Raw genomic sequence first — 27,761 nt, 5'->3', positions numbered from 1 at the left:
CGACTCATTCATTTTTCAGTCCATCCCCTTAAACTTCTCTCCCCCCTATTACGGTACTTTATCCTAATGTTTAGAGTAAAAACACAAAGTCTAGGGCCTATGGGGTTTATTCTTGCTCTAGTCACTACAGTCGAAGGTTTCATGTTAAAAGAGATTTCAAAAGGAACTGCTGTCAGTCAGTCTGCAGCGAGGCATGCTGGGACATGACCACACTGCAGGCAAGCGGGGGAGGTTTGTCCTTGTCCAGAGCGAGGCCTGCCCCCCCCCGCTGTGCCGGGGCAGTTACCTGTCGGCGAGGCGGTGCACGTGCCGCCGTTCTGGCAGTAGTCGCGGCACTGGTTGATCTCGCACTTGTCGCCGCTGTAGTTGGGCTGGCAGCGGCACTTGGCCTGCTTGCGGGCATTGAGGAAGCAGCTGCCGCCGTTCAGGCACTGGATGTTGCAGGTGCCCGTGGTGGGGGCTGGGGGGGACAGGAGCAGAGAGCGAGAGGGGTTGGTGCAGGAATACGGGGACAGAGGTGATGCGCACTCCGGACACTCAGGCACACAGACACAAGGGGCTGTTACAGGTATACGTGACTTACAGTGACTTAGAGAGCTGGGCTCTCGGGAATCAAGCAAGATCAGAGCACAATACTAACTCAGAATGAGACTCAGCTGGGGCACAGGTACAGACATGGGCAGACACTCACAGCTGGGGTACAGTTACAGATACAGACATGGGCAGACACTCACAGCTGGGGTACAGTTACAGATAGAGACATGGGCAGACACTCACAGCTGGGGTACAGTTACAGATACAGACATGGGCAGACACTCACAGCTGGGGTACAGTTACAGATAGAGACATGGGCAGACACTCACAGCTGGGGTACAGTTACAGATACAGACATGGGCAGACACTCACAGCTGGGGTACAGTTAAAGATACAGACATGGGCAGACACTCACAGCTGGGGTACAGTTACAGATAGAGACATGGGCAGACACTCACAGCTGGGGTACAGTTACAGATAGAGACATGGGCAGACACTCACAGCTGGGGTACAGTTACAGATAGAGACATGGGCAGACACTCACAGCTGGGGTACAGTTACAGATAGAGACATGGGCAGACACTCACAGCTGGGGTACAGTTACAGATACAGACATGGGCAGACACTCACAGCTGGGGTACAGTTACAGATAGAGACATGGGCAGACACTCACAGCTGGGGTACAGTTACAGATAGAGACATGGGCAGACACTCACAGCTGGGGTACAGTTACAGATAGAGACATGGGCAGACACTCACAGCTGGGGTACAGTTACAGATAGAGACATGGGCAGACACTCACAGCTGGGGTACAGTTACAGATAGAGACATGGGCAGACACTCACAGCTGGGGTACAGTTACAGATACAGACATGGGCAGACACTCACAGCTGGGGTACAGTTACAGATACAGACATGGGCAGACACTCACAGCTGGGACATGGGTACAGATAGAGACATGGGCAGACACTCACAGCTGGGGTACAGTTACAGATACAGACATGGGCAGATACTCACAGCTGGGGCACGTTACAGATACAGACATGGGCAGACACTCACAGCTGGGGTACAGTTACAGATAGAGACATGGGCAGACACTCACAGCTGGGGTACAGTTACAGATACAGACATGGGCAGATACTCACAGCTGGGGCACGTTACAGATACAGGCACGGACAGATACTCTCAGCTGGGGTACAGTTACAGATACAGCTATACAGATACTGTAACTGTAACTGATACAGGCACGGACAGATACTCACAGCTGGGGCACGTTACAGATACAGGCACGGACAGATACTCACAGCTGGGGTACAGTTACAGATACAGCTATACAGATACTGTAACTGTAACTGATACAGGCACGGACAGATACTCACAGCTGGGGTACAGGTACAGATACAGGCACGGACAGATACTCACAGCTGGGGTACAGTTACAGATACAGGCACAGACAGGTACTCTCAGCTGGGGTCCAGTTACAGATACAGCTATACAGATACTGTAACTGTAACTGATACAGGCACGGACAGATACTCACAGCTGGGGGACTGTGTGGGAGATGGCACCTCCACACAGGTGCCATTATCCAGGGTGTGTCCGTTGGGGCAGGTACAGACAGGACCGCTGGGGCTGAGCAGACACAGCCACTCACACTTCTTCCTGTCACAGGGGTTGGTCACTGAAACACATAGGCAAGGCTGAGACCTGTGTGCCCCACTGCAGACACAACAGCGGCCGTGCTGGAAAAGACCCAGGTATGTCCTGGTACATCCTCTCTAGTCCCTCCTAGTGCAGCTGCAGTGTCCTAAATGTGCTTTTTCACTAGGCCATCTAGACTACCCCTTGCAAGGGTGAATGACTGTTCATCAAAAGGCAAAGGGGTATCATGGACTAATAAGTTTACTTTGGATTTATGTCTCTGAGTAAATTGTGCAGCTTTTCTAATTCTGGAAGATTTCAAAACACATGGGGGCACATTCAGAAGGACATCAGCCTGTTCGGTGGCGCCAGGGTGCCCCGTCTGCTCAGCTGGCACACCGGGACAGCAAGACGACGCGGGCAGCAGCTGTGCCTGCCGACACGAAACAAAGCGGCACTCACTCTCGGGCTGCTTGTAGCGGTGGTACAGAACCACGTCGGTGGCGTGGTTAATCCCCGTGGTCAGGTTCTCCATGGGGCCCTTGCCAAACTTGTTGACCCGGAAGACGAAGTTGTTGATGTAGGTGACGCCGTAGATGTAGTCCTCGAAGATATCGATGCTGAAGGGGTGGTGGAGCTCTGAGAGCGCACAGGAAAGAGAGAGCAAAGTCATTTCAAGGGCCTGGAGCCGAGATTCGGGAAGGATTTTCTGAAGTCAGCCCCCTTTATAACACCTGCAGTTCCAGGGTCTGTGTGCCAGACTGGGATGGTATAAAGAAATCATGAGAAATCAAGCGTTGGCTTTGTGCCGAGTTTTCCTTTAGCTTTGGAAAAGCAACAGGATTTTGTTCTGTATTTAGAAACCCAAAGTCACGTCTCCAAAAAACCTGCACCTTTAGAACTAATCAGGTATAAAACTAGGGAAAGTTTTTAGTTAATGATGGAACATTCACATTGTGCACATGAATATGGTCAAGCATGGCCAGTGGGTTCTCCATATTCTAATGCAGGATCAGCCCCAGACACTCCTATATGTGCAATGCTCTCATAAATGAGTCTCTCCAAATGCATTTCAGTGACAACCCCAGTATTTGTGGTGTGAGTACTGGAGTCGGGTCTGTCCAAGCTGCGCACAAGAACAGAGGTCTTGTCAGCGCTGCGTGTAGCCAGCCCTGGGGCGAGTGAACACAGGCCCACACTCCTTCCTCCCAGCCCTTAAAGCAGCAAAGCCATACTGAACTGTTTTTGTGGCTGCTGATGGCCACCACCGGGTCGGTGCCATTGAGCCTCACGCTGCCGATGACCGACAGCTTGGCGTCAGCCCAGTACAGGCGCTCGTTGAAGTAATCGACCGCCAGACCTGCAGGAGGAAGGACACAGCGAGAGACGAGAAGGGTGAGAATGACTCCACGCCAGCGGATTCTTCGAGACTTCTCCCTGTTCTTTAACAGGGCAGAGGAATCAGACAGAAGAATATCAGCGGTAGGTGGACTGCTTTGGAAATTCAAAATTCACAAATTCACAATTACTGAAATTGAGAGAGTAAGAGAAAGAGACAGAGGAAAATGAGGCTGCGTCTCAGGATTTCTCTTGTAATTTCCAAAACCTTTAGGCCTTTCCAGCCTGCCTTGACTACATCCGCTCCATAAACCAAGCATCTTGCTTGCAAATGCACTGCACAATGTGCAAAACTGTAACTGGGCCATCAATACACCACCACATGCGCAAGAACCTCAGCTAGCTTCAGCCCTAGTTTCACTATAAGAAACATTTAAATAAGGCAAGACATTAACCATAACCCTCCCCCCCAAAAATAACAGCTGCTGACTGTTTGATTACTCCCTAGCAATCAGACTACTTTCAGTTTTAGTCTGAGGAGGTGCCGGCCTCAGGCTTGCAGAGCTAACAGGCTATCCCACAGCCCCCCTCACTCCCTCCTAGTGCTGGCGTGGGTTTTCTAAGGGAGACGGCTCTGTGGATAGTGCGCGTCACTGCTGTCCGATTCCGGCTCTTCAGGTGCAGACCTGTGGGCCACTGGATGTTCTCCTGGACCAGCGTCTCCCTCATGGTGCCGTCCATGGCGGCCGTCTCGATCTTGGGGTGGTTCCCCCAGTCTGCCCAGTACATCGTCCTGGGGAGGCAATAACGGGACAGGCCCATCAGGACACAGCAGGATTCGGGGAGACAAAGCTCGGGTGACCAAGCAATCGAACAGAGCAGAGCAAAACCAGGTAGATAATGGTGTGTGACACCGTAGGATGTCCAGCTATTAACCATGGAGTCGGCTACCATATGGAGTCAGGTCAGCTCCCTACAGAGTAGTTTAAAAAAGTTAACTATGGTTACATTACACAGAGACTCTGCATTTGATCTTAAAAGGCATTTTTATACTGTGTCCTTCAAATCAGACAAAGTTTTCACTGATTTTTGGAGTATAAATTGAAATGCACTACTTTACAGGAGACAAAGTCCCCCGATCCCCCTGTCCAGACCCTTGCCCACTGCCTTGGACACCAGGCCCCCCCAGGCTGGACCATGACCAGTCTGCTGGCACCACCCCTACCCCCCTCCTCGCTCGCTCACCCTCTCTGCGGATCCACCACGATGGCGTAGGGCTCGTCGATCATGCCCGAGATCAGGGTCTTGCGGTTGAGGCCGTCCATGTGAGCCACCTCGATCACGTCCCGTCCGGAGTCGGTCCAGTAAATGTTGTCGGCCACCCAGTCCACCGCGATGCCCCGGGGCATCTTCAACCCAGGAATCTGCGCAGCAGTGAGAGAGAGAGAGAAGGAGGAATGAGAGGTGATGCTTTTCACACCAGTTCCACAGAAACCACGATCCTGATGACCACAGCATTTCTCTTGGGCAACGCTGCAGTGACATCGCCTTCAGCCAATGTCCTCACTGACTGGTGCATGTGGTAGGATTTGACAAGACGGTAAGCAACACACCAACGACAGGCTAATCACAATGGGCAGCAGTGTGAAGCAGTGGTCAGGATTCTGGACTTTGCAATCAGAAGGCTGTGGGTTCGAATCCCAGGTGAGACACTGCTGCTATTCTCTTGAGCAAGGTACTTCACCCAAAGTATAATACTGTATAAATGTGCAAAGTGGCTTTTGATGAAGTGTAAGCCAAATAAAATACTAATTAACTGTAACACACAGTGGCACAATTATGACGTCTACAGAAGCTAATCTGCATCACTGACTGAAGGATTTTGAATGAAAAGGCAGACGACTACGGCATTAGCGAATTTAACAGATCCAATTCGTGCAGAAAAGAACTGGTCAGAGTTAATCCCAGGGATGACCAGTCCTGATCCTGGAAAGTCCTGGTAAGCTTCCAGCTTTTTAGTTTTAGCTGTGTCTTTAATAAGTCAACAGATTTGGTTAACTAGGTTTTGGTTTTTGGTAGGTGAAGGAGGGATGGCAAAGGGAGCAGAAATCCCAGCACCAAACGACAGGTCTGAGGAGCTGTCCCGCCCCTCCCCTCCCCTGGTCCACCCCCTGTCTCTGCCCCCACCCACACCCCACCCATGCCCCACCCCCAGGCTCTGCCTCACCACACCCTGCCCCCTGAGCTCTGCCACGCCCCTCCCCTGCCCCACCCCCTGTCTCTACCTCACCCTGCCCCTCCACTGCCCCGGCCCCTGTCTCTGGCCCCACCCACACCCCGCCCATGCCCCACCCCCAGGCTCTGCCTCACCACACCCTGCCCCCTGAGCTCTGCCACGCCCCTCCCCTGCCCCACCCCCTTCTCTGCCCCCACCAATCCCCCGCCCCTGCCCCACCCCCCAGGCTCTGCCTCACTCCGCCCACCCCCTGGGCTCTGCCACGCCCCTGCACCACCCCCAGCGTCTCACCTCCAGGTCAGTGACACGGTTCTCGCTCTGCCGCCGGTTACGGTTGGAGTTGGAGTTGGGAGACGATTCGGGAAGCTCGTAGTAGGAGATGCGGCCCGTGTGCCAGTTGGTCCAAAAGATCCGGTTCCTCTTGAGGTGGAGGTCCATGGCGTCGATGCGCACGTTGGCGTCTCCCTGGAAGGTCTGCTCGTACACCCAATTGGGCAGGCTGGGGTCCAGGCTGCGGATCTCGTTGTCGTCGGCGATGTACAGGACCTGCCGGTTGTGATCTGCTCGGGACAGGGAGCGGGGGGGGTGAGGACGGTGCCCTGCAAACAATGAGCTGTGCAGATTCTTTTTAAAAAAAACACTCACAGTCGGCCTTGCAGGTATCGTTGATCTTGATGAAGTTCTTGTGGCAGCTGCACTTGTAGGAGCCCAGGGTGTTGTTGCAGATGTGAGAGCAGAGCCCGAACTGCAGGCACTCGTTCTTATCTGAAAACACAGAAATAGGAACAGGCTGACCCCCCTGCGGCTGGGGAACGTGAAGGACTTGGAAGGGGTTCGAGGGGGAGAAAGGGTGTTAAAAAGCTGCCATAGCCATGGAGAAATCAGGGCTGTCGAAAGTCTTTTTTTGCTCCTGCACTGCATTATCTGCCCTGGTTCCACAGTAAAAAGAAAAGTTCTTATAGGGACATAAGAAAGGTTACAGCAGAGAGGAGCCCATGTGGCCCTTCCAGCCCCCTTGGGAGCAGCTCATCCCTCTGAGGACCTCATTCAGGTGTTTCCTGACAGAAGCCAGGTTATCGGCTTCAAAACAAATACATGACTGGGCAGCTGATTCCACACTCCCACCAACCTTTGGGTGATGATGATAATTCATAATACTTCCTTACACTTCTACAGAGCTTTTATGGTTACTCCACTCAAAACGCAACAATGGGGACTCCCCTCCACCACCACCAATGTGCAGCACCCAGCATCCGTGCCCAGTGGTGTCCCTCCCGCCATCAAAAAAAAACTTTGTCTTATGCCGATCGTAGCTGCTCAGTTTTCAAGACCGCTCTCCTCCCGCTGCCTGGGGGATGTGCATCTGCAGACCCCCCTCAGCGCCCCCCTGAGGAAGGGCAGGCGGGAGGGGGGCGGTTACGCACCTTCGCAGCGGTTGCTCTCGGTCTTCTGGAAGCCCGGTTTGCAAGAGCAGAAGGAGTCCGAGCCGTTGGTGACGCACTGCGCCTCGCCCCACTCGGTGCAGACCGTCCGGTTGCTCTGACAGTGGTTCTTACTGGACTCTGCACCCCAAAAAGAAAAGACAGAAAGAATCAGAAATAGTGAACAACCCCACAGAACCTGCAAGGCCATCCGAGTCCCTTTCAAACGGGACAATTTAGCCCTTCAGAGGTATCCTGAAATCCTTTTCTTCTGAAGTGCACTTAAAAGAAAACCACCTTCAGTCGACCTGATAAAGACATACTGGTTCTTCCTCCTGGTGCAGAATACTGAGCTGTAGGGGGGCGATCATGCACAGCAAAAGATCTGTACACTGTCCTCCTCTCAGGGCTGACTTGAGAGTTCAGCTCTCCTATCTTTGCGGCTCCAAGGCTGAAAGACTGAACAGAGCACGGCACTGCTAGGAACAGTGGGATCAGGGCTCATTCTCTGCACAGAGATTGTGTGGATGAGACTAAGAGGGATTCTGTGATTTAGCACAGGGACTGCACAGCATGAGGGAGTTCAGCTGCTGGATAATGCAGTTTTAAAAGCAGGGTTTTCTGAGGCTCTACAAGGACTGTTTCTGACAGGAGGCAGTCATGGCTAAGAAAGCACCGGTTCACAGCCTGACAGTGGCCCTGGGCATCTTGTCTGCCGACAATGCTGGCGTTGAGGGTTCAAATCCTGTCCCTGGCCATTCAGATGATGGTCTTCAGAGTGACATGGCCCGATGTACCATTCAGTGCAACGAGACGAGAAAATGTTGTGTTGTTGTGTGCCTGGGTCAGTTTCTTCCTCTGTGGAAAGCACACTGATATTGACCTGACCGCTGGGTGTACAGCCGGGACAACTGGCACAAAAGCCCAGCTTCTGAGAGCCACAGTGTTCCATTGCTCTCCTGAGATAAGCTGGCAGTGAAACAAGTTACTGGTGCAGAGATATAACTGGATCTTCTGAGATGCGTACAGAACATGGCAGCGTTTTTTAAATAAACGAAAACAGCACTGTGTGCTGCAGCTCCACACACAAACTGGGGACACGGGTGCAGCTATATTGAGCAGTATTTTACCCAGGGTGCTCCAGTGTATAAATGGGTGCCAAAAGTTGCATGCATGCAGGTGTCTTGGGATAAAGGCGTCACCTAAATAAATTCCCTTAGACATATGGTAATAGAGGAAATGGAAAAGGTCTCTTCCCTTCTCTCCCTGCCCACTGGGCCCCCGGCCCCCGACCCCCTGCCCCCAGCTACCTTTCTTGCAGCCCAACTCGTCGGAGCCCTCGTCCTCGCAGTCGTTGAAGAAGTTGCAGCGCAGCGTGGAGCTGATGCAGTGGCCGTTGGAGCAGCGGAACTCGTCCTTCTCGCAGCTGGGAGTGGCTGCGGACGGCTCTGTGGGAGCGGGGGAGAAGACAGGCCGGCGTCAGGGCCGCAGGGCGGTCACAGCAATCCTCACGCCCGCGGAGCAACGCAAAATGTCACAGCGCAGGTCAGTGAGGGTTTGGGAAATGCTGTGACCTGTTATGAAAGGGGCCGGAGAACAAAGAACAAACGGGAGCACACTGAGCTCTCCTCTGCACTCAAAACACTTACCAGGTCTTCCTCTTCAGAGCATCTCTCAAGCCTACTTTACAGTAAATGTCGGTTTAGAGAAGCCTTTCGATATGTGTTTAGGATTAACATTTAGGTTCAACATTCAGTGCAATGGTATTTCTGACAGAGCTTATCCTTGGCTTCCAGCTGCTCTGAAATGTCACGTGATTTTGTCCATAGACACTCCATACAACAGGTGTCGGTCTCCCCTGTCCAGAGCTCTTCCAAATTTTGAACCAACTGCTTCACAGATTCAACTCTGCTCCAACACCGCTCCAACCCCACCTCACAGAGCACAGATCACATCTCCCAGGACCACGAGTCATGAATTTCTGCATCTGTTCCCCTGCAGAGCTTCAGTGGCTGACAGCTCCCTGCCCATCCCCAGGCTCAACATGGCGCGCGGCGTTCACCTCCCCCCCCCGGAGACCCTGCTCCATCCGCGGCCCTGGCCCGACTCACCGCAGTCCTGCTCGTCGGTGTTGTCTCCGCAGTTATCGATCCCGTCGCACTGCCGGCCGATCCACAGGCACACGCGGTCGTTGTGGCAGCGGAAAGGCCGGTTGGGCGGGCACTGGAACTTCACTGCGGGAAGAGCGGACAGACGGGTTAAGGGCAGGAGAGACGGGAACCAGCGGGAACGGAGCTCAGGGCAAGGCTGTCGAGACGGACACGGGCAGGGACAGAGAGAGGAGAGAGGCAGACGGGGACAGATAGAGAGCGAGGCTGAGGGACCCAGCGAGATGGAGAGAGGGACAGCGAGGGCCGAGAGGACAACGCTGAGTAAGAGGGAGACGTATAGAAGGGGTGTGAAGAAGACAGGCTAAAGGGGAGAGAAAGGGGGGACACGCACTACACTCCTCGGGGTTCTCGTCAGAGTTGTCCCCGCAGTCGTCCTCGCCGTCGCACTTCCAGGCCAGCGGTTTGCACAGAGTGTTGTTACACTGGAACTCGTCCAGGGGGCAGTTCCTCCCGGCTGCTCGGAGAGGAAGAGAGAGGGACCGCAGGTTAGATGAACTCTACGCCTTCCTGCCCTGGCGACCCCACAAAATCTCATTCCAGTTGCTCATCCTCCCAAGGAACTGCACCTCCACCCAGCTCCCCAGCCGAGGGGACGGTTAACAAGCCGGGAACAGTCTTATCCTTCACTGGCAACAAGGAGCATGATGGGTCAGCTGGCATGCGCATGTGTATCTGCAAGTCATGGCTTGTGTGTGGCATGGCTTGTGTTTGCACGCAGGGGCACATTTTGGCATACGCCATCATGTTCCTAATGCTACGCAGCATTTGCATGCTATGGAGCGGGAACGCAAGTCGCCCATTCTTACCACCACTGTCGCACTTCTCCTCGTCGCTGCCGTCCATGCAGTCCGCGTCCCTGTCGCAACGCCAGCGGATGGGGATGCAGTGGCCATTTTTGCACTGGAACTGGTCGTTGTCACACTTTACATCACAGCCGTTCTACAGTTTGTGCAAAGACAACCAAGAACAGTGTCATGGGAAGGTGATGCTCAGAGCTCCTCTTTTCAACATGCCAACAATGAGCTTTGCTCTTCCCCTGCACAAAATGGTTTAAAACGAGCTTCTAAAGGAGAGGTTCTGAACCTCTGAAATGCTACGCCCCGCCCTTTCAGTTAACAGAAAACCACAGCACTTGGTGTATGGGATAATAATTTCATTTAAATATTTTTTATTGCTGCTTTCCACGTGGTGTCAAGTCGTTTACTAACATGTATGAAACTGCATATGTAAGTTGTAGCGTGCATTGCCATAGATCATAACGTGACGTTGATGGAAAGAAACCTTAACTAGGCTCAGTTCCTAATACTGCCGCTAGAGTGGAAGTTACTTGTCGTTATTGTAAGATTCAATGCCTGCGTAAGTTCTGCGTCTGTGCAGCTACAGCCATATTTGCTTGGATCCAAGAAAATGGGGACCAAAGTCAATGCAGTCTTCATGAAAGGTTTAATTAACAATTTTTAGTATTAACTTACTGTGATTCAATCAGACTCTGGGATATTTTGCCAAATGAAATTTGGTTTCCAAGAACTTGCTGGTTAGCAGCAAATACAAGCTAGTGACTAAAACGCCAAATATCGTGAGGAGCTCAATTAGAAGACGAGTCTTAAGAGTTCGACTTATAAATTGCTGTAAAAAACGCTGCCTTATAGTTGGAAAAATTTGGGCCGTATTTTAAAATGAACTGTATGCAAAAAGCTCTTGCACCCCCTTATGGGCGCCCATAGGCAGGGTGCCCCAATGGTCGAGATCCCCAGTTCTTAAAGAGCAGTTTCTCCCCGAAGTAAGACTGATTTCGGGGTTCAATTCCCTTTCCCATTTTCGCAGGGCTCGTTGCTTTTCAGTCTGATGTGGGGCTGCCCAGGCCGATCCGATCGCCCCTCACCTCGTCCGATCCGTCGGCGCAGTCGTGATCCCCATCGCACTTCCAGCGGCCGGCGATGCAGCGCCCGTTGGTGCAGGCGAACTCGCTCTCGGAGCACTGCCGAGGCACTGCAGCGGGGAGGTGGGAGAGGGCACAAGAAGGTGAGGGAGAGAGGTGTGCACACGTGCATGCACGAGAGCGAGGGGGCGCCATTTTCAATGCTCAGAGCCGCCATTAAAAGATAGGCGACACTTTACTGGTGATTCCATTGACCCTTCCGAACATTTCCCACGTCTGCAAGGCTGGTAGGGATGGTTATTTCCCAAGTCAGGTTTCAGTCTGGGCTCCCTGTCTGTGTGATGAGGGCAGACTTCCTCCCACCTCCCAGAGACATGCACATTACAGCTTCACTGGCTTTCCAGGGGGGTTCAAAGAGATATCATACTCGGGTGGGTTTGTTCACAGTACAACCAGTGCTGGTTACGTGATCACAGACAAACAGAAACAACTGAGCATGACGACCGGAATCGATTCTTAGTTAAGGCCTGATTTTCTGCTCTCCAGGCACTTTCATGGTTTAATTTGGCTCCTAGATGAATTTATTTCACTTGACTATGAATTTAGATAGTTTGCATCTCTCTACACCATACCTCTCTATACTTTACAATGCTTTCACTGTAATCTCACTCTGTCCTTTCTCTTGTCACAGTTCTTGAACTTTTGAAAGACAATGGGCAGGCACAATAAAAACACAACACAGTGAATCAGACTGCTGATATGAACATATAAAGCCTCTCTATCGTTACAACAGCAGTCACCACAGTACTGGAGTGCTGAATGTATCACGTGAAAAAAATGTCCTGATATGAATAAAAATGATTCTTGAGCATCAGCTATATCAATGTTTTTTTATCCACATTGGGAGGGGTTCTTGTCCTAGGTGGTGGGGAACAGGAGATGGGGTGCCAACATCATGTAATTATCTGCCGGCAAGGCATGCTTTGGGAGAAGCTCAATGGATGAAGCCTGGGAAAAACTGGGGAATGCTTCTGGGGGAATCTGGGTTTGCAGAGAGAAGCAAAGAACAACAAGGGCCAGCAAGGTAGAGAAGGGGATGACAGGGAGCAAGTGAATCGATGGGTCTTGACCCTGGTCTCTCAGTTCTGCTACTGCTTTCTAGTGATCTGTGAGACTAGAACATTTCAGAGACGCCAGGGCCGGCAAATTTAGTCCTGTACTGTACATTCCAATACCCTGCCCAGTCTAGAACTCAGCAGGGTTGTTAACGTGAATATTGATCAATGCTGTTTCTTTACAGCATTAAGGGACAGACCAAAGATCACTCTTTCACAGAGATTGCAGAGCCCAGTGGTGCCCAGAATGGCATGCCAGGCAGGGGGATTCGGCTCTAGGCGCAGGCCCCTGCTGGAGCCGCTCGGACAGGACTGCGTTAACCTCGCTGCTGGTGATGAATCAGAGCTGAGAGCTGAGAGCCGTTAGGGCACTGTTCTCTCAACATCACGGATTTCTACAAGCCCCGACAGGCTGGAGCTTTGAAAACGGGATCTGTACATCCGGATTTCTCCCAGCAAAACTTCTGAAGTGCTGCTGCTCCTGACCACTTGCAGCAAGTCTACTTGATGTCTAAAGTAAGTCTAAGATGAAGTCTACTGTTGATTTTCACTGACCAGCTCCGGCAGCACCTCTTAAGCAATTTTCTAACATACTGCAATCCTGCACAAGTTAAGACTTGATTGGAGGAACGAGAATCTCCCTACTCTGTTTCCTAGACTTTCACATGAACCTTCTGCCTTGTGTTTCACTTCTGACAGTAAGTTACCCAGCAATCCAATCATTTCTGCACCTCTCCGTGATGTTACGATTTTCAATGCTTTGCCCAGATGATTTTTTAATTTTCCAAACAGGAAGGACAGACGGAGATCTTACTTTTTGCTTTCTTTCAGACTAAAACTGGGAGGGAACAGTCAGGCTTAACGGGACAAACCAAGTTGCCGTTTCCCCTAAGTCAAGGTCTAAAATATAGACACTGACAGCGCTTGACAAAGTGGAATAATGCATAGAAATACATCCACCCAAGCAGCACACAGCCCCTGCTCCCCAACCCAGCAAAAGCCACAACATGGGTTCAGAAGAAAAGGCATTTGTAACAAAAACAAAAAACACAGACACAACAATACTAGAAAGACACCACAGACAGAGCTAAAAAATGGTGCCCCTGGCCCTGCCAGAGCACTGCTGGAGCAAGGTGAGGAACAGATGGAGGTGGGGTGAAAGGGCAAAGGTGAAAGGGGACACAGCGGGCAGGCAGGGGTTCGAAGGTGGAGAGACCTACCTCCAACAGCGCTGACGGGTCGGTGTGAAATGAAGCATTAACATAAGATGAAGTGAGATGTGTCAATGGCTTAAAAAAAAAAGTCACAACTCCAAAAAACCACGAGAGCCACGACATCGAACTGAACACCTCGCCCACGTCACGCAACACACTCACCGACGGACACATGGCACAGCGGACACAGGGCCACATTCCGCTACCCCCACTACCGATGTGGCTTCACCCAGCTTACCTGCTTCCTGGAACGTCCCAGTTCATTTTAAAAACAAGGGCAACAAGGAGAGCACCGCTCGCCCGCAATGCAGCAGGAACAGCTCAGTCTGTACTGTTCCCTTCCATCACGTTAAAAATATTCTGATCAGTGTCTCTTAATCTAGACGTGCTAACAGATTTATTAATGCTACCTAATTTGCACCTGTCACTACTAGAGCAGGACGAGACCACCAGCCTCAGCTGGACCAATCCAGTCCAGTCCATTCCAGGACCCTGGAGCACTGCGGCCTGGCACAGCGGGGAGACAGGAAGACAGGGAGAGGGTGAGGAGCGATGAAGCCACATGGGCAGTCCTGGGCAGGTGGGCATGAGGGGCTGGCAGCTCTGAGCGGGATTCAGGTGCATACAGACACAGCAGGAGTGCCATCAAGCCAAACCTGGAGGCAGCCAGACATAGTGAGCTCCAGGTTTCCCCCCAGCACACCCACCCTCACCGTGGTGTGGTCTTTAACCCTCACTCTCTCATTTCTTTTGAGATGATTTGCAACAATGGAAGCACACAAAAGGCATCCCAAAGGAGAAACCCCAGCCTCTTCCAGCTAAGTCCTCCAGGCGGACGGAGTGAGAACGGGAGTCATGCAAGCTGAAGGCAGTCACACGGCGAGCAGCCCATGCACACAGGCACACAAAACACACACAGGCAACACAAGGAGCACTGGGCTTGACTAGGACAGGTCCGGCTGCAGGAGCGTGCGCGAGATCCCAATCCAATCTTTCACTTCATCTGCTCCTAGACTTGTTAATGTCCACATCTTCTGTTTACCTGGTGTCCTGCTTTTGTTTAAGACAATCTGAGGGCCTGCGGTAATAACAACTGAGCAGCAGGCTCCCAGTTTGTTGGGGGTATAAAACATTCAAACTGTATGAGCAGTCTTCTTTCTTTTCCCCGCTGGACAGTGGACGACCCAGCCATGCCGTCTATCTATTCCATTACTTCAATGCTGCTTTTTAACTCCTGCATCCAAAAGACATGAAAAGGCTGGATCTCCAGCACAGCCCTGCTCATTAAGTGCCAATGAAAGACCTGCAGACACATCTCTCTCGGAACCTGCTCCCTCCAGAGGACTTGGGTTGATTGGGGGCACCTGGGGGGGGGGGGGGGGGGCGGGGTCTCCCCGCGGACACCTACCACACTTGTCCTCGTCGGAGTTGTCGCCGCAGTCGTTGTCGTAGTCGCACTGCCAGCGCCCCGGCACGCAGCGGTTGTTCTTGCAGCGGAACTGGTAGGGCTCGCACGTCCTCTCGTCTGCTCGAGCGCGGGGACACACAGAGAGGAGGGCGTCAGACCTCGGACAACATGGTGGGGGGGCGCCGTACAAGAGGCGACGCGCCGTCAGGCACCACCCTGATCCAAAGGCCTTTCTAGAGACAGGAGGACCTCACAGGCCCAAATCCCCCCACCCAGCAACGTGTGGAAGGCACTGGGATTCTCTGACAGGGAATGGGAGCTGGGACAGGGAATGAGAACTGACGTTTCTAACAAAAGAACAGGTAAAAGAAGGTTGATTCCATACTGAAAAGAGAAGAATAGAGAAGAATAGAATCACAACGTTTCGGCTGCCGAAACGTTGTGATTCTATTCTTCTCTATTCAGCAGGGAATCAACCTTTACCTGTTCGTTTGCAGCCTACGCACGCTGACGCGGCTCCCTGCTTGAGCCGATTCTAAGAAAAGCAGGGGATTTTTTTATTTGTACTCCGAGTGGGGAAAAGAAGGAAATTCTCTGTGCAGAGCGGCCCGGCAGGCCCGCGCCCCCAGCCTCACCCCCCACGCCCCCTCGCCCGCTCGCTCACCGCACTCCTCCTTGGGCTCGTCGGAGGCGTCGCCGCAGTCGTCCTCGCCGTCGCACTTCCAGCGCGCCGGGATGCAGCGGCCCGAGTCTTTGCAGCGGAACTCGTCCACGCCGCACGTCATCTGAGCTGCGGAGGCGGCACACAAGACAGCGGGTCACCCTGCGCGCCCTTGGGTCCCAGGCGCTCCTCTCCAGAGCCCAGATATCTCGGTGCGGTTCACTGGGAACACTCTCTCCACCGCCCGGTTTCTGCTCTTTGACCCTGCTGAGCTTCGAGCTTTTGCAAATCGTATTGATCGGCTTTCTGCTTTATTGCCCGTCCACCCAATTGAGTCAGGGGATCTGCAGTTCTCCAGGCTCATCTGTCAGAGCCAAAAGATCCTGGGAAGATCACGTCTGGCGGTCAGAACGAGTGTTCAGGATCACATTTGAAAGCAGACAAGCAGCTGCCTTGCTCGTAGCTACCTGGAGCTCTTTTTATAACAAATGATCTAAATGAACCCATGGAATGTCGAGTTCTGAACTTCTGCACTCTGAAAAGCCATCGCCATGGCCTAGCCCTCAGCCAGAAACTGGCCCATACTCTCCCTTTCCCGGCTGGGCTGGGTGTGGGCATGACGCCCAGGACACTAGAAGTACTTCCTGTGCCAACCCTGAGAATTCTGGGGAAGCCCTAGAAGCAAGGGTGATGGCCAGAAGAGGGCGCTGCTGGGAGGATGAGGGGATAATTTTGAGAGGCAGCCTGGAGCCTGATGGCAGGAGGGTGACTGGGGGAGTGGGGTTTGTGGGGGAAGGGTACTCAGTCTCCAGTCTTACTGCAGTTTGCCGGCTCGTCCGACCCGTCCACGCAGTCGTTGTCTCGGTCGCAGACCCAGACCCGCGGGATACAGCGCTTGGTGATGGCGCACTGGAACTGGTTGGGGGCGCAGGTGACTTCGGCTGCATGACAGAGAGAGAGATCGGAAGAGGGGCGTCACCGCCAGAGAGAGCCCACGATTCTGGGAGAGACAGGGGACCGCCGGGCTTGGACACAGGGGGACGGAGGGAGGAGGAGATAAGACAGCAAGACAAAGAGGCTCCACTCACGGCAGTCCTTCTCGTCCTCTCCCTCTCCGCAGTTGTCCTGTCCGTTACAGCGGAATATTCCCGGGATGCAGCGACTGGGGTGGGTGCACTTGAACTGGCTGGGCAGGCACACATGGATATCTGCAACACATACAGGCGCGCCGGTCAGCACAGGCCTACAGGCTCCAGCAGGCATGCAGGCGCAGGCCACCCCTCGTTTCCAAAGGAGGAAAAACACAAAACACGCCCAGTGACAAGAGCTTAGAAAAGAGGCTGAAAAGATTGCAAAGGTGGCATTTTAGGAGGAAAAAAAAACTTTTGCTTGGTGGAAAATCTTTAAGCATCCAGGGAAAAGGAGGTTAACACAGAGGGAGAGACAGACACTGGAAGAATTAAGCAGGATTAAAAAGAACAGAAGGAAAGCAAACAGAAAAATCAAGGAAGACAAGAAAAGAATAAAATGAGGAAGATTGAGAGAGAGTGTGGGACACTGAGAGAGAGGGAGAGGACACACTGTGAGGGAGTGTGGGACACTGGGGGAGAGGAGAAACGGGGACATTACCGCAATTGGCCTCATCGGAGTTGTCCTGGCAGTCGTTGTCTCCGTCACAGATGTACGCTGGGTTGGTGCAGATTCCCGTGCCGCACTGGAACTGACCGGGCCGACACTTGAATTCAGCTACAAGCAGAATAAAAAAAAACTGCAAATCAAAAGGTGGCATCACCTGAACGAGAGCCTTTACCCAGTAACTGAGAGTGCCTCTGGATTACTGGGGGTAATCTTCTTCCACTCAGCGACCAGAGGACGTCCCCCCCGACATTCTCTGGAACCCCACAACTTCAAAGAGCGAGCCAAGGCCCCCCCGCACTCACGGCAGTCGGCCGGCTCATCGGAGCGGTCCCCACAGTCGTCCTCCGTGTCACACTTCCACCAGAAGGGGATGCACTTGTCGTTCTTGCACACGAACTGCGGAACAAGCCAGGAAAGAAAAGGAACATGAGACCGACGCGAGCTTGCACTGGAGACTGGGGAGGAGGCATAGAGGGGATGGGAAGAAAAACTACAGACTCTGTAGCCATGCGATACCAACCCGAACAGGTGCACTGCGGCCATGCATCTGCCCAAGATGCAGTATTCCCACTACTGCTGCACAGTTCTGCTAAAACCACACACTTCAGTTAGCAGGTAAATGACTCTCTCTCTCATCCTAGTGTGAAACCCGCATCAGCAGGGTCCACTTGTCGGCACGCCCGTCTCCATTTGGTGGTTTGAACCAAATCTTTGAGCTGACGTTGCCATTAAATGCGACCGAGAATCCTCCAACCGGCGCGTCGCTCTGGTTGGGGAGTGGGGGGGGAGGAGAACAAAGTAATGTAGCCAATTCATAGAGGGGGATTATTTGGAGGCATGGGAAATGTGGCCAGGACGCCGGGGTTACACCCCTACTCTTTTCGAGAAACACCCTGGGATTTTTAATGACCACAGAGAGTCTAGACCTCAGTTTTATGTCTCATCCGAAAGACGGCGCTTGTTTACAGTATAGTGTCCCCGTCACTATACTGGGGCATTAGGACCCACATGGACCGGAGGGTGAGCGCCCCCTGCTGGCCTCACTAACGCCTCTTCCAGCAGCAACCTTTTTCCCAGGAGGTCTCTCATCCAGGTACTGACCAGGCTCACACCTGCTGAGCTTCAGTGGGCTGCCAATTTTAAGTCGTAGGGTGACATGGCTGCTGGCTACTAGTGGGTAAATGACTGTAGGCAGGAATACGACATTGAACGTGCTGGTGGTTTCAAACTCCAGACCTGAAGAACCATGTGTACTTGTACTTGTACATTGTCTACTGTTTGTTTGTATATTGTCTTGACGCACTGTTTTAACTTTTTGCACTTGTTTTAACAATCGAGAGACTTTCTGTAAGATAGAATTCCATTGTACCAGTTACATATGGCAATAAAGTTCAAGTTCAAGTTCTATGTGCTGAACAGGCCAGATCAAGAACTGGAGGATGTAAAAGTAGTGCTCCACTATGGCCTCTAGGAGGCAGCAGAGGCACCAGGAACGCAAGCGCGGCAATGCTGTGTTCTTAGTACAGTCACGCTGAAAGAGGTTTCAGAAAGCGGAGTAACAGCAGTGAAGAAAAGAGGCTTCGTTTCTGGGTCCTGCAGGCACCTGGTGCTCACCTGGCTGGCAGTGCAGTTGGACATGCAGGTGCGACCATCGTTGGACAGGTAGAAGTTGGTGGGACAGGCGCACTTGTAGCCCCCTCCAGGAGACAGCAGGCACAGGTTACTGCAGCCTCCGTTGTCAGTCTGGCAGGGGTGGTTGGACACTGAAAGGAGAGAATATATGCTCTGTCAAAATAGCCTGCCACCAGGTCACCCATGGACAGCATGGGGGGGTCACTGTCAATGGAGGTCCTTGGGGTCACCCAGGGACAGAGACAGCGCTGGGGGTCATTGTCATTGTCAATGGGAGCCAGCATTGGGGGAGGGGGGCAATTGTCATTGGGGTCAGTGGAGTAACGTGGGGACAGACGGATCGCGAGAGTGGGGTGATAAATGAGAGATCTCGCTGCGTTGTCGGGGTAGGGCGCTCTGAGACACCGCCGCAGGGTAAATAAGGGACAGGAAGGAGCACAAGTGAGCCAAAAGGCAAAATGATTGGGACAGATTCACGCAAGACAGAGAGAGAGAGACCAGACAGACGGGGAGGGAGAGGAGCATGGAGAAAGAGGGACACAAACAGAACAAGGCATAAGAGATGGGGGGGAGGGCACTAATGCAGGGGAACACAGAGACGGGGCTCACAGACCCTCTGGCTGGCGGTAGGAGTGGAAGATGTGGATGTCCATGGGCCGGTGCAGGGTGCTGATCAGCATGGTCTTGTTGGTGCCCAGGGTCTTGTGCGCCCTGTTGATGGACTTGGTCTCCCAGTCTGTCCAGTAGATGAACTCCTCGAAGAGCGTCATGGCGAAGATGTGGGGGATGTCCTGGTTCAGCACTGCAGGCAGACAGCCAGGGAGGTTCGTCAGCCTTTGCACTGGAAGGGCAGGGGTCAACACTGCTATCCCTTCTCACCCAGACCATGCCTTTCCAGGTCTGTCTAAACAACCTGCGGTCTCCATTACCATCAAGACCTTTAAATTCAGAGAACAGCAGCAAGACTTATTTGGCCAACTGACCTGTTCTCTGTATAACATTTTATGATATTTTTTCATTTGATCTCAAACAAATCCTGCTGAATCAGTTTGAATTACCAGCTATGCTTTCTTAACCATGGATCTGTGTAATTATTTTTCCCTTTTTATTATCTTGGCATAGCGTCTGGATGTTCTCTATGAAACCTGATAACATGGTCTTATAATAATGTTAAGTGAGATATGATGGAACATGCAGAAGCTGAAAGAATGTGTCCATTACAACCCAGACAGTAATCAACCCCCTGCTATAAAAACAGCCTGGTTCGAACAAGCTATTTTGTTTCTAGATGAGTGTGTACCAGCCCCCCAGCACACACAGGTTTTCAATGCTGCTTGTGGGAGCCTGTCAGGCAGAGCTGGGGGCTCAGTGGGCCAGTGACGTGCCCCACACCCACCTTGCTGCAGGTTTGGAGGAGCCAGGGGTCCCCATTACCTTGACCAACTGACCCCAGCACTACTCCGCCTCTGTCACACTGGGCTAATGGGGAGCCCCAGTTACAGTCAGCCCCTGGAGTGACCTAGTCTCGGGGCCACAGAGCTCAGCTGGCAATCCAGGTGACACTGGGGTATTGGGGAACTCCAGTCTCAGTCAGCCCCTGGTGTGAGCCAGAAGTCTGGTGAGCTGTTCGTTTTTAACGTCCTGTACATCCTGGATAAATATATCTTGTCTGGCCAGATCACAGATACATTTAATAAATGTAAATGTAAAAAGCAAGGAGCAACAATGATGTGGAGATAATATTACTAGGAGAACGCCAGCCAGGTAAGAGAGCTCACCCGGGATGGCTCAGCATGGCCCAACACAGACGATTCTACAGAGGCTGATTACGACAACATTAGTTGTTTCATAAACAGTGGTGCTGGACTACAGTGGGAAAGGCTGGGCTGCTCAACTGCATTTCCTTGGAGGAGGTAGAAGATTTAAAATTTAATAAAACCCAGCTAATGTTCACTTTGGGAAAAAAAAATATTAACTCGTAGGAGGACTTTGAACAGAGATGTTATCTGTGGCTAATCAGCAGACTGAGAGGGCGTCTGCCTCTGTGGAGGCAGCTGGGGCACCGACAGCTCTCCAGTAGAGCAGGCAGGCAAAGTCCAGCACTGTCCAGTGCTGTTAGTGCCCCAGGTACTGGAAATGGGCCTAGACCTACTGATTAGAGTCCAGATTAGATAACTGCAATTCACATAACTCCCCAATTACATGTGCTTTAGCGCTTCTATTTTAAGAAATCGCTAGGAGTGCACACTGTAAGATTCACTGCCTTTAAGGCAAATGCTGTAAAATAACCATTATTAAAGTACCCAGTTATTATTTGAAACGTGGGATAGCAACAGAGAAATAAGTTTCGGTCCTGCATCACACGTTTTAAATGCGTCTGTACTAGTAACAAGCTTGAAGCACACCGTTACCAGTGCAACTGTACGGCTCAGAAGCAATGCAGGCGTACTCCTTCACTTCAGCTGTTCTGTTAAATGTCTTGTCTGCGCCGCTGGCGCGACGGGGGCACCAGGGCCTGCACGGTGGCGCTCTGACCTGTGTGGCGGTTGGTGCCGTCCAGGTTGGCGAATTCAATGTAGTCTTCGCGCGCGTCAGCCCAGTAGATGCGGTCGTTGATGAAGTCCAGGGTGAGACCGTTGGGCCAGGTGATCTTGGTTTTCACGATGACGCTGCGGTTAGTCCCATCCATGCCAATCCTACCGATGTGGGGATGGTCGCCCCAGTCCGACCAGTACAGGTACCTGCGAGGGACAAGAGACTTTCTGTTTTCCCAGGCTCTTCCCAAAAACCCCACTTTTACTACCATATCCTACCAAATCATATGATAATTAATACTGCCTAACATGGCAGCCTGGTGACGCAGTGGTTAGCATTGTTGACTTGATGTGCTGGGGCCCTGGGTTTAAGACCTGCGGTGCTATCTGTGTGGAGTTTGCATGTTTGCATGGGTTTGCTCTGGGTGCTTCAGTCTCCTCCCACAGTCCAAAGACATACTGGAAGGTTAATTGGAAAATTGGTCCTGGTGTGAGAGTGCGTGTCTGTGTGTGCCCTAAGACTGGTGTCCTGTCCAGGGTGTACCCTACCTTTGCTTGGCGTGACCCTGAATCAGAAAAAGCAGATAGAAAACTGAGCATACTGGATCTATTTCACTGCAAACAGACTTGGTTTCACAATTGTTTGCGAACAGTGTTTAGATGGTTTTCAGGTTTTGTCCACATCGAGCACCAAGGTGAGATCTGCCAACACAATTCCTCAGCTACCATCCCTTCAACTCACACTCCCCTCCTCACGTCCTCACCAGAGTCTGAAGGTGCCAGTTTTAAAGGCAATGCCACGCTGGACAGGTAGCGGACAAAACTTTGAAGCTCCAACTGCAGGGGAATTTATGTGCCCCTTTTGGATTTTCTGAATTTGTGTAGGTTTTCACCGCTGAACGTTATCAGAGCTTCACGTGGGTGCGAGCGAAATTTAAAGGGGATCTGAGTGAAGAAGTAACACCAGAGTTTGCTGCTGGTTTCATTGTTTTCATAGAGTCAATGATATCCAGTGTGAAAATGTTATTTGTTCAACTCTTCATGTTTCACTCGGACCCACCTGATTCAGGAAATCTGCAAGGGGTGAATACATACTTTTTTCCATGCAACTGTATTAGAAGTGTTCACGGATATGCATTCAAACCCATGTCAGGTGGATGCCTTTTCCTCCACAGGTGCCCCGAGACTCAGAAAAAGACTGAACGCAGGGCTGACCGGCTCTTCACACAGAGCTGCCAGACTGTAAAGAGCCCGCGAGTGGCGGATCCTGTCGGGCTGTGGTACGCACCAGCGTGGTGTGATCACTCTCGGCACCCAGAAAACTTTTAGCCAAGGGTGAGAACAAGAGGAAGAGATGTGGAGAGCAAGAGGGTGTGAGTCAGGGTGCCGGGAGAATTAGGGTACAGCGTGATCAAGAGGGAAGAATGCACTTTGTGGGGAAAAACACTGGGTGGGTGGGGGGGGGCACTGACACAAAGAGGGTGCCCCATCTTACCCGTTGCGAACGTCCACAGCCACGGCTCGGGGCTCCCGCAGGCCGGTGTTGACCAGCACGGTGCGGTAGGCGCCGTTCAGCTTGGACACCTCGATGGTGTCCCTGCCTTTGTCGCACCAGTAGAGGTTACCGCCCACCCAGTCCACCGCCAGGCCGTCGGGGTTGCTGAGGGAGGTGCGGTGCAGCACCTGCGGAGAGCGCACACAGCGGCACACGCAGCGTCACGGCAGGGCAGGGCAGGGGGAGGAGCGCCGGCCCGGTGCGGTCCGGGGTCGCGGACACAGACCCCCGCCCCCGCACCCCTCCTCCTCCCCGGCTCACCTGCACATCGCTGCCGTTGATGTGCATGCGGCGGATCATGCTGCCCTGCGTGGTCACGTCTGTCCAGTAGATCATCTGCTCCCGGTAATCGAAGTCCAGGGCCACGGCGTTGTTCAGCCCCTGTCTCGGCAAACACACCGAGGCGGGTGAGAAAGCACCCCACACGGCGGCGCGCGGAGAGACACTTCATACAACCACAGAATGAGCTGTGCCAGATGTATTGGATCCATTTTTCCCCTAGTCCAAATCACCTGTCTCCCATCAGGAGGTGGCGACTCCGGACACATTCACTGCATCTACAAAGCCGCTAAGCCAAGCCTGCGTTTCCATTAACCTTCACGGCCACTTGACTTTACAGCCAGTGCAGGAATTCACTGCAAGCATCTCCGGGATTGTATTGACCCGAGCAATGATCAATCAATTCATTCTTAATGAAACCTGCACACGTGCCAGCATCACATCCCCATCAAAGCTCTCCGATGTTGATCCCCTACAAACAGCACAGACAATGAAACCCACTGGTGTCTTTGTGCTCCATTTGTGCTACTGAAACTGGAGTCTGAGCTGCTTTCATTGCTGAAACATCGCCCCTTCTTTTTTGGGGGAGTTGTATGGCGGTTGAGTGACATCACAACCAGAAAAAAAGAAGGCGCTACATCTCAGAAGCTACTTTCAACACCACAAAACAAGACAAACGGAGCACAAAGGAACCATAGTGCTTCAGTTCTCCTGTGCTGTTCTAAGGGTTGGATGAGTGACATCATATCCCTGAAAGAAGGTGGCGCTATGTCTTGGGAACAACAGCGGCACAAACGCTACTTTCAATGGCACAAGCCAGCACAAACAGCACAATTGGAGAACTGTTAACACATACAGATGCCTGGCAGATCATCCGATTTGCTTTGCATGTCCAGGCTTCTGAACGGACCCTGGGAGCCCCTCACCTGTTTGAGCAAGGTGTAGTTGGATCCGTCCAGGTTGAGCTTCCTCAGGTAGTAGCGGTTGGCAAAGATGAGGAAAGGCTCCTCGTCTGCGGCAGAGATGGAGGACAACAGAGAGCGACAGAGCATTCAGAGGTAAAAATTAAGAGCAGGCTTCGGCGCTTGTGAACATCAAAAAGGAATGAAGTAATTACATTCTTCGAATCAACACGATTAGACCACAATGCAAGACACAGTTCGGAGGGAGACGAAGATTTGCACAAGGGGGCTGTCACGGACGTCCAAAGGGACTAACCGTGGGGAGCAGGAGAGCGGAAAAAGACCCATATGCGTAGCGGCGAGACGGGAAAAAGGCCCGGGCTCATTAGTGCAAAGAGTTCAGGAATGCCGTATAGAAACCTATGCCCTCAGGGAGCGGACGTGGGGCGCCCTGGTGCTAGGCGGGTCTCAGGACATCCAAACGTCAATGCTGAGCGAGGACAGAGTGCAAGACCCGGAAATATATAGCCCAAGGGAAAGAGAGGGACAGGAAGGACAGCAGACCGGAAACTAGGGACAGGACAGAGAAAGAGCGCCCCCTGGCTGCAGAGGGCGTGACAGTGGCGCCGTCTGGCTGCTGTAAGAGCGAATTCACAAGTGTTTCATTGCCAGACCAAGCTCATGCCTGCAGTCTTGCAAAGACAAAGAACAAAGCTGTAAAGCTTCCTATATTAGTCTGTGAAATCTGTCCCTGGAGGCAGAATAAATGTTTCTGCTTCACTTTGGGAGTGATCGTGGTGTGATATAGCTGGATACTGGAGTCATGGGGGCTGTGTTCATGCAGGGCGGTACAGGGCACAGAGGCAGATCCCCAGGGCCACAATGGCTTACCAGAAGTGGACTTGCAGCTGGTGGGGTCACTGGGCCGCACCTCGAAGCCCTCCACGCACAGGCAGTGGAAGCTCCCGTGGGTGTTAATGCAGCGCTGGGAGCAGGGGAAGGTGGTGTTGCACTCATCGATGTCCACACACGTCTTCCCATCGTCTTTCAGCCTGAAACCGGGATTGCACCTACACTGCAGGGGCAACACGAGATACCTCAGACCTTGCAGTGTTACAGAAACACACAGCACTGAGCCTGCGCACAGGGTTCAGAAAGAAACACACAGTCCCATGTCTGTGCACGGAGTTCACACAGAAACACACAGCACTGAGCCTGCGCACGGGGTTTAGACAGAAACACACAGCGCTGAGCCTGTGCACAGGGTTCAGACAGAAACACACAGTGCTGAGCCTGCGCACGGGATTTAGACAGAAACACACAGCGCTGAGCCTGCACTTGGGGTTCAGACAGAAACACACAGCACTGAGCCGCTGCATCAGTTTGGACCTGAGAACCTGTTATCAGTTTGAACCTGAGAACCTGTTATTGCACCAACCTTGTACCCAATCTTGAGGTCCTCGCAGAGCTGGGAACAGCCACTCAGCTTGCTGTTCAGACACTCGTTGATGAAGCAGTTGAGCTCGTCCGAACCGTCACCGCAGTCGTTGTTGCGGTCGCACAGCAGTGTCTCGTTGATGCAGTTGCCATTCTTGCAAAGGAAAAAGGAGTCGTTGCATTTCTTCTCTAGAAAAACACATCAGAAGAGAAAAAGTCACGCTGGGAAAGGGCCTTAATCAACAGCCTTGCAGGTGCAAGGAGGGATCTTACCGCTGCTTGCCAGGAAAGAATTTGAAAGTTGGAGAGCAACTATCTGGGTGTCATCTTACTAGCTCAGCTCATCCATTCCACCACTTTATACCTGGACTTCATCCCAGTGGGACTGTTAATCACTGAAGAAATTACTTTGCATAATTGCCAATAAAGACACATTAAATTATACATTAATAATATAGCAAGTATAATACTATATATTTACTGTATACTGTATATATGGATATTACAGATATATCGTCCCTGATTTTGATCTCTAACTACTGCTTGGAAAAGGTCTGTTTCCTGTCCTTGCAGAATTACGCATGTCAGCTAGTTTCCACGCTGGAGTGACAGTTTCTTAAACCACAGATGCTGCTGTTGGATCTGTATTGCATATCAGAGAGAGCTTAAGGTGAACACACTAAACAAGAGTTGGTGTCACAGACAGAGAAGACAGTCCACAGGTCCTGACCCAGGTACAGGAAGTGTTAAGTTACAGCCAGCATAGGCAATTCAAGGGCCAAATTCCTATAGGTTTTTGGAGGGTCTTTTTTAATAGGAAACAGATGGAAGACATGATCCAAAAACAGATCAAATGAAAAACAACTTCCACTCCAAATAATTACGCCTATTAAGAAACTGGAGATCAGAGGAGGAACGACATGCAGAGGACTCTGAGGCCAGGCCTCGAACAGCCCCCCATTGCACGTGCCGTCCTGCCAGGGGGCGCTCTCACCTGAGCCAGTGCAGCGGGGATTCTTGGGGGCTTCGTCGGACTGGTCGTGACAGTCGAACTCGCCGTCACACTCCCAGTGTCTGTTGATGAGACAGCGCCCGTTGGCGCAGCGGAACTCGTTGGGCCCGCAGGTCGGGTACTCTGAGGAGGAGGAACCCGCACGCGCCGCATAAGGACGAGGAAATGTGGTCGGTAACGCGAGGAAGAGTGCCCGCAATCGGGCTTTTCTCAAAGCAAACAGAACCCCGAAGCCCAACCCTCCAATTCCGATCAACAGCTTTAAAGTGATTTACTTTGCATGACGCTAACCTTTGGCTCGATGATACAAGACAACCTAAGGTTCTTTAAAACTGTTTTAAGAACGCAATAAATAATCAACACTGACTTGAAGAGCTCAGCCAGGGAGCGCAGGCTGTTACAGTGTAGGGAGGCCTCTTCAGAGAACACAGATACACAAGTGTCTCCCCCTGTCTGTGGTTCATGTAAAAGCTAGAAAACAGCTTTAATGCTTTATAAAAATCTCTCTCAGTTCCGATAAACATCAGTTTTTTGTATTTCAGGACCAGTATATATTCAGGATTAACCTTTATGTTTTACATTCAGATGACCATATATGGATGTCGGTATGCTATTGAAAGCTGAAATATCACACGTATACTGTAAATTCCTCATACAAGTTATATAGGGCTTTTCTGGACTCTCCTCTCAAAGCCCTTTACAGGTAATGGGGAATCCCACAACCATCACCAATGTACAGGTGAAGCGCCTATAGGCTCACCACACACCAGCTCTCAGTGGAGAGGAGAACAGAGTGATGAAGCCAGTTCATAGATGGGGATTATTAGGAGGCCATGACTGGTAAAGGCCAGGGGGAACTTTGGCCAGGGCACCGGGGCAACAACCCTAACCTTTTCGAGAAACATCCTGGGATTTATCAAGATCACAGCGAGTCGGGACCTATATACGTTCTGTAACTTTTCCACACAACATTTTTGGGCTTAAGGGCAACAAAAGGTGAACATTTTGAAAGGGGGTGGTGACTTTCTATCCCCTTACTGTACGTTCTGTAACCAGTAACTATTCCACACAACAGGTGCCCGCTTGCCTGCTTCTGGACGCATGGAATTCAACCAGAACACACCCCCTACACAAACACACAAATCGATATCCTG

General features: G+C 51.9%; 1 protein-coding gene across 5 annotated transcripts in view; it reads right to left on the bottom strand.

Annotated features, from left to right (window-relative positions):
• Nucleotides 1–27,761, bottom strand: part of lrp1aa (low density lipoprotein receptor-related protein 1Aa) — a 180,466-nt gene that overhangs the window by 10,259 nt on the left and 142,446 nt on the right. For 3 of the 5 annotated variants that reach the window (XM_088633603.1, XM_088633605.1, XM_088633604.1), the window contains exons 54-82: nucleotides 26,590–26,730; nucleotides 25,597–25,784; nucleotides 25,050–25,233; nucleotides 24,183–24,268; nucleotides 23,239–23,358; nucleotides 22,918–23,105; nucleotides 21,424–21,629; nucleotides 19,502–19,729; nucleotides 18,871–19,019; nucleotides 17,559–17,652; nucleotides 17,248–17,364; nucleotides 16,707–16,826; nucleotides 16,437–16,559; nucleotides 15,622–15,747; nucleotides 14,958–15,074; nucleotides 11,224–11,330; nucleotides 10,148–10,280; nucleotides 9,673–9,795; nucleotides 9,282–9,404; nucleotides 8,481–8,618; nucleotides 7,174–7,311; nucleotides 6,395–6,514; nucleotides 6,041–6,309; nucleotides 4,759–4,937; nucleotides 4,200–4,306; nucleotides 3,416–3,535; nucleotides 2,638–2,814; nucleotides 2,075–2,215; nucleotides 287–460 (exon numbers count right to left, since the gene is read on the bottom strand). In XM_088633603.1, the coding sequence (XP_088489729.1) occupies nucleotides 287–460; nucleotides 2,075–2,215; nucleotides 2,638–2,814; nucleotides 3,416–3,535; nucleotides 4,200–4,306; nucleotides 4,759–4,937; nucleotides 6,041–6,309; nucleotides 6,395–6,514; nucleotides 7,174–7,311; nucleotides 8,481–8,618; nucleotides 9,282–9,404; nucleotides 9,673–9,795; nucleotides 10,148–10,280; nucleotides 11,224–11,330; nucleotides 14,958–15,074; nucleotides 15,622–15,747; nucleotides 16,437–16,559; nucleotides 16,707–16,826; nucleotides 17,248–17,364; nucleotides 17,559–17,652; nucleotides 18,871–19,019; nucleotides 19,502–19,729; nucleotides 21,424–21,629; nucleotides 22,918–23,105; nucleotides 23,239–23,358; nucleotides 24,183–24,268; nucleotides 25,050–25,233; nucleotides 25,597–25,784; nucleotides 26,590–26,730 (4,236 nt within the window). The remainder of the gene's footprint in view (nucleotides 1–286; nucleotides 461–2,074; nucleotides 2,216–2,637; nucleotides 2,815–3,415; nucleotides 3,536–4,199; nucleotides 4,307–4,758; nucleotides 4,938–6,040; nucleotides 6,310–6,394; nucleotides 6,515–7,173; nucleotides 7,312–8,480; nucleotides 8,619–9,281; nucleotides 9,405–9,672; nucleotides 9,796–10,147; nucleotides 10,281–11,223; nucleotides 11,331–14,957; nucleotides 15,075–15,621; nucleotides 15,748–16,436; nucleotides 16,560–16,706; nucleotides 16,827–17,247; nucleotides 17,365–17,558; nucleotides 17,653–18,870; nucleotides 19,020–19,501; nucleotides 19,730–21,423; nucleotides 21,630–22,917; nucleotides 23,106–23,238; nucleotides 23,359–24,182; nucleotides 24,269–25,049; nucleotides 25,234–25,596; nucleotides 25,785–26,589; nucleotides 26,731–27,761) is intronic. The other 2 variants (XM_088633606.1, XM_088633607.1) reach the window with 1 other exon arrangement.

The sequence above is a fragment of the Lepisosteus platostomus genome, chromosome 1 (genome assembly GCF_059453375.1).
Source record: "Lepisosteus platostomus isolate fLepPlt1 chromosome 1, fLepPlt1.hap1, whole genome shotgun sequence".
Classification (NCBI taxonomy): Eukaryota; Metazoa; Chordata; class Actinopteri; order Semionotiformes; family Lepisosteidae; genus Lepisosteus; species Lepisosteus platostomus.
The sequence above is the reverse complement of the archived record's forward strand: the minus strand, read 5'-3'. Positions and strand labels throughout refer to the sequence as shown.